Source organism: Mesitornis unicolor, unplaced genomic scaffold, assembly GCF_000695765.1.
Source record: "Mesitornis unicolor isolate BGI_N332 unplaced genomic scaffold, ASM69576v1 scaffold3872, whole genome shotgun sequence".
NCBI classification, from domain to species: domain Eukaryota; kingdom Metazoa; phylum Chordata; class Aves; order Mesitornithiformes; family Mesitornithidae; genus Mesitornis; species Mesitornis unicolor.
The window spans coordinates 8244-14661 of record NW_010168309.1 but is presented as its reverse complement, the minus strand read 5'-3'; the positions used below and the strand labels follow the sequence as shown (position 1 = coordinate 14661).

Sequence of the window (6418 nt, the reverse complement as noted above, 5' to 3'; positions counted from 1 at the left end):
TTTACATTATTATCCTGTAGTATTAGTAGTATTGTTTCATTAAATCTGTTAGTTTTCTTTTCTCTCTCCCTTATTCTCTTTTTCTTCCCCTTCTGGGGATAGGAAAGGGGTTAAAAGAGAGCATCTGCCCAGCATTTAGTGGCCAGCCCAGCCCTAAATCACAACAGGATGAGACAGTAACCTCAGAGACACAGCCATTCTGTGCTGTCACTTGGCTCAAGCCTGGAAAAGCCTTTGGTGGGTTTTATTTATAGATATAGCCAAGAGGAGACTGCAGTCCTGCAGTATACCATTCCTGCAGTAAGATAAATTCGAGTGCAGTTTTCTATACTTTCCAATTTTTAGGAAATAGAAAACAAACTCAGAACACAGTAGTACAGTTGACACAAGATTTCACCAAGAACAACTGCAGGAGGAATGTCTTCAGTATTTGTCTGTATCTGCTTCTCTCCTAGACGTCAGTAACAACTTAAGATTTTACATTTGCCTGAGGAGGAGAGGGAGGTGCCTCAAGAGAAGCAAGGACCTTCACATAATGGCTCAAGCAAGCATCTGATGCACTGGAGCAGTTTCCCAACACAATTCAGTATTGTCCATATATTCAAGAAGAACAGGAAACTATGTTTTTAAAAAAACTGATTCCCTTCCGGCAAAGAGAATTGTCCCTCAGTCACATCAAATATGCCCATGTTATTCATAGTTCTATGTTTACAGACTGGGGCAACCATATATCCACATTTCTCCTAGCACGTCATCTTTTTCTCTTGGAGTCATTACTGTGTATGAATTTAAATTCTGTCCCTTTCTCCAAGACTTCTGGACATCAAGCAAACAGACACAGCTCCACAGTGCAGCGAGTGAGTTTAAACACACAGATGGCAGTAGGACGTACACCCAGTATACCAACTGCACATAGACAGGACACCTATACAGCAATTTCTAGAAACAATCGTGGAAACTAATCTTATTCATAGGTTTAACATAGATTTAACTGTTTAAATGGCATGATCAACACTGTAGCAGTGGAAGGCAAAGTTAAATGCGTTTTTAACATAGTTTAGCCTGACATTTTGCATACTTAGGTCATTTGTAGGGCAGCTCGCTTGTGAACTTTTAATCCAGCTTCAAAACTCAATGCAGATAGTTGGTTTTTTTTTTAAATTCTCATAGATTTGGAGTAGCTCTGCATTCAACCATATCTTGGTCTTGACAGATAAAAAGCATGTACCACCATGCTGCAATTTAATCACAGATACACATGCATGACTGAGACCATCAAACAACATTTATCCACTTACTTATTTCTTACTAGCATCTATAAAAAACTCAGACACTTCTTAAATCAATAACATTTATTTCCATTAAAACAAGACAAAATTTTCAAAATTAATACGAAAAAATTCAAGGTGGTTGGCAAGGGGAAAAAAAGATAAACTGCACATCTTGTACGTTATTTTTAAATGCTCAAAAATATTTCTGAACAAAACAATACTGGCACATAGAACTGGCACTTTCCCACAGAACAAAACCAGCAGCATTTTCTCTTCTCATCTAGTCAGTAGTTCTATGAAAACTGAACACAAATACACACAGCCTGCAACTTTCATAACGAAGTTTACCATGGGAATTTGGAACAAACCTCTATCAGAAGTCACAAAATTGTAGCAAAACACTTCTTCTACTGCATTTTCATACCCAGCGGATTTTATAATACTTTGTCTTTCAACAAACAACAATCATTTTCCCAGTGTTTACTGTAAGTCCTTAATACTGTATTCCTACTTGCAAACAGGCCTGAGGCATTAATTAAGCCTTATGTATTTGATACAGATTAAAGCACTCCTGCAAATGTACAACTCCTGCCCAAAATCAAAGCGACTGAAATCCAGAGTTTTGCCTGTTGGTTTAATTTTGCTCCAAATTTGCTGCAGCATTAGATGAAACACACAATAAACAACATTCATTTTTTACTGTTTCAATAAAAATCTTCCACCTTGAAAGCTGTGTCTTCAAGTATTGCTATCCTAGTCTTCTATGGCCTACTGAAAATCCTCAAGAAACACAACAAACAAGAAAAGCCTGAATGGAGACAAGAGTGCATTTAAACAATGATCTCCCTCCTCTCCTTACCCCACCCCACCCTCCCACCCAGGATCTTGCTGACTTAATTACAAACTCACAAATTATTGTAGAGCTGCAGCTTGGAATAAGCTTTCCCTGAGCGCTCTTTCTACCTGTTTCAAAAAGTCAGAATGTGTTTACTTGAATTCAGCCATTATTATAGTCATTATTGCCATTTTCTTTGCTAATATGTGACCTATTTTCTAGGCAGGTTATTTCATTTTGGTAGCCCTGGATTTTACATGTAGACATACTTGTATTCTATTGCTCCAAATACAGAACTTGAAAGTGCATCTGACTTCTAAACAGTATTATTCAGGCAGGTTTTAGAAAGTAACTAGACCCAAAAGATCTACATGCACAGATCTCCGTAATGGTACACCTCCATTGAAAGATGCAGAATTAATAGCATATCTGCTTGGAAATTTAGTGTCATAGCATCATTAAGAGATAGAACTGCTTCGCATCCTAAGGTCTGGATATTAGAAGGAAACAAAACACTGTACTGTGCAAAAGAAATCAGATATGGAATGGGAATGAGTATTAATTTCACATACAATAAAGCAAGCATTTCATGTGCAAGACGCAATACTGCATCATCATGGCATTTCTGTAATCTTGGAGGTCTAGTCTCTACCTGCTACCCACCTTCACATGAATGGGAGTTGTGTGATACACAGAAGGAAGCCTCAGAACTGCACTAAAATTTTGCTTAAACTAATCTAAGTCACAGGTATTGTCACAGGCTTTAAATGCAAATCCCCAGAGGACTGACCTAAAATATACCATCAAATACTACACAATATAAATACACAAGGTGATTTGTGTTAATGCTGCTGCAGAATTCAGTAGTCTTGCTTTTTCCTTTTCAGTATTTCTAGCATACTAAAAGGCATATTTATGTCTTCCTCATAAGTAAAGTTAGTCTATAATTTAACTATGGAGATTTATAAAATATTCTCTATTCTACTTAACACAATAGCCTAAAAAAGCAATTACATTTTAATTTAAGAAACAGTATATTTACAATTAAAATAAGTACAGACCTTGTTGGATTTGCATTCATTAATCACACAAAATAATTTACAAGGCTTAAAGTAATAAATAAGTCACTGGAAAGCTTTCAGAGATGTGCGTTCTCCACACGTCAGAGTGCAGTACAGTTTCGGGAAGCAGTAATGTATTCTGGCTAAAGTTTTTTTTTTTCAGGAGTCCCTATGTTGGACGGCCTTGACCAAAACGGGATTTTGACCTGGAGTAAGAACACACAAGAAACAAATATACATTGCTACTGCTAGAATTTTAAGTTATTGTCCAGTTAGCTCTCTAGTATAGTATTTGTTTGAAATTACATTCAAGTTGAAATGTCTTCTGAGGGGAGGAAAGGAAAGAAAAAAAAAACCACACTCAAAATTTATTATTGAGAAATTGCCTTTCTGCCAAGATGCCCACACCTACAAACTACATATTCGTACAAAGTTACACAGCTAAAAGAACTGTGATGTCAAGTATCTTCTTTTGATATCACTAATTCTACAGAAAGAAAGTCACATGCATTTTTTTGAAAGAAATAAGACCTGTGAGAAATTCCTCTGACAACATATTTGAAGGTTCCAGCCCATCCCTTAAAAGTCTGTCAGCAACTCCACTACAAGCTTCAGCTCAAGAGGCTCACTGGCTGGCCAAAGTATGACCAGTTCTAGGCTCTTCAACTGTACACGCTGTGCCAGCTTCTCAGTTCATTTATGTTTTATCCATTTAAGGCATAGACAACCAATAAGCAGGGATCTGGGTCTTTGGTGTGTGGGGTATTTTGGTTTTGTTTTTGGAAGGAAACCAAAGAATAGGCTAAAGAATCTTGACTAACTCTCTTTTAGCTAACCATAATTTCATAGAAAATCATATCGGAGCAGCAGCCAAACTGTCAACATAGAAGCTATTCTTCCAGCACAGGAAGAAGAGTTTCATTCTTTTAGCTCTAGTTAAATTTGACAAATTAAGCTTTCATATCATATATGGTTAACCTACTGGAAGGGATGCTGATGCAAACAAGTGTTTGAAATGAGGCATGTTTTTCTTTAAACAAAACTTACCCATCCCACATTCTGCTTTTTCCTTTTATTTTAATACCTTACCTGACATTCTTCTCAGCGTTGTTTTGTCGTGCACTGATCTGCGCTGAAGCCTTTATCTGAGCTTCAAGTCTAGAATAAATGCCTCCTGCATACTGCAATGCAGAAAAAAAATCAAGTTGACATTATTCCAATTCAATCGCTGACTTTTCATAAAAATCACTAATATTGAGCAGAACCTACAGTATACTCTGTTTCATTATCACAAGCCAGTATTGAAACCTTTTAAACCCGTGATATTTTCCATGCTCTATTTTTAAAGGCAGTGAACTTTAAATATTACTTTAAACTATTTTCTAAAAAAAAAATAAAAAAATAATTAAAAAATTAAAAAAAATCACACTTGGAACAAAATGAAGATTGACAAAATTCAGCTCTTCAGTGTAAGTATTGAATAGATGTTATTTCCATATGTAACAATATTTTTGTTACCAATGCTGACTTCAGTTCTGTAAACACTACATTGTGACAAGACAAATCTTACTTCTTTGCTGTCCTTTGACTTGACTCGATCAAGGTCTCCTAGTCTCATTTTTATTAAGTGCCCTGTAATCTCAGACATTCTTCTCTGATCTGTCAGAAATAAAAAAGAATGTTTAAAACTTATGTTATCCTTGCTACTGAATACAAAGAATTAGACGCACACTTAAGTAATTTTCTGTTTGTAAAAGTAGCTTTCTTTTCAGCTCATATAAAAATCTTGAACAACCAAGATGCTAGATCCTGATGCATAACGTAGCTTCAGCAGCATTCTTGGCAGATACCAGAATCAGCCTGAGGCATTACACAGAGATCAAAATCTATGGGAATGTTTTGAGGCAGAGGTTTTCAAAATAGCAAAAATGCGCAAGAACCTCAGAAGAAATTAAAAAAGGTGGAACAAACAAATAATCCTGAATATTTTTAGTCAGAAAGACTGGTAAAGAGATAGAAATGAATGTTTACCTCTGTTTATCTACACACAAAACAAATGGCACAGGGATGCAGGAAAAATTGTTCACATATTTACGCATCCATCAAATGACACAATTATAATTTCTGTAGGTTGTGTGTTGATATTCCAAATAAAGAACATAAACCATGCTAACATACACATAATAATGCATTTTTAATTCTTCTCTGCTAAACGTGGAGCTCCTCTCCAATATCTTTCTAGTCAGTAGGCCCAAAACTGCCCATTTAATTTTTACATTGTAGCCTTGCACATAGAGTGTAGTTTTACATGGTGGATTTTCTTTCCATTTTCCTACCACAAACAATTTTTCTCCTGTAGGATGCATGAAATTACTAATAAATGCCAATCAAATTTTTAACTAAGATTTTCAGGAGGAGTTCCTAGCTGTATCAGTTTGGAAGAGTCTGAGATTGCTGTGTGGTTTGGATACAGCTGATTACTAATGAATAACCTTGTTGAAATCTGTTCTCTTCCAAACAAGGAGCAACTATAAAAAAAACCTACCCAGAAAACCATTGCTGTATTTGAGATTAAATTAAATCTAAAGGTTTCCAAGTTGCTATATTTTAAGAAAACTAGTCATTTCTTACATAAAAGAATAACTTTCTCTGCACAATATTAACTTTATGAAAGCTAAACTCATGCAAGAACAGACCATCTTCTCTTTGAGCATCTTGGTTGAATCTTAGTGACCTGGAGGCATCCCACTTATTCTGCTGCATACTCACACTGGTTAGAAAAGAAAGATGCACATGATGTTATCAGTAACATTTTGCAAAAAAGGGATATTCTAGAATATTGAGGACAAGGATTTCGAAAATTACTCACACGAATGGAGATGCATCTCGGGAACTTGACTATCAACGAAAGAAAAACACATTAAGTATGTTTTAAGATCAAGTCCAAAACTTAAGAGAATTCCTCATTATTCAACTCAACCAGATAGGCTAGTTTCACAGCTCTGATTTTACCTTTTCAGCTGGCTTCTCCTTTTTCTGAATACTAGGTGAAGACATCACTTTCTTTGGGTGCTTGTAGGATTTCTTTGATTTCTCCTTTCTCCCTGCTAATTAAAGAAATATCTACTCATACCATCACAGATACTTGGAATTTCTCAACTACACACAGCTAGAAAAGAGTTTTTTCCCCTCTATTCCATTATAAACAGAGTAAATGAACAGGCTATTTTCCCTTTATTAATGTTGCAGGA

General features: G+C 35.8%; 1 protein-coding gene across 1 annotated transcript in view; it reads right to left on the bottom strand.

Annotated features, from left to right (window-relative positions):
- Window positions 1–3336: 3336 nt before the first annotated feature.
- Window positions 3337–6418, bottom strand: part of KIAA1841 (KIAA1841 ortholog) — a gene marked incomplete at its 5' end in the record, with an annotated part of 10561 nt that continues 7479 nt past the window's right edge. The window contains 6 exons of the mRNA XM_010178952.1: window positions 3337–3373; window positions 4257–4348; window positions 4738–4826; window positions 5864–5937; window positions 6037–6065; window positions 6180–6271. Coding sequence (XP_010177254.1) covers window positions 3337–3373; window positions 4257–4348; window positions 4738–4826; window positions 5864–5937; window positions 6037–6065; window positions 6180–6271 — 413 coding nt within the window. The remainder of the gene's footprint in view (window positions 3374–4256; window positions 4349–4737; window positions 4827–5863; window positions 5938–6036; window positions 6066–6179; window positions 6272–6418) is intronic.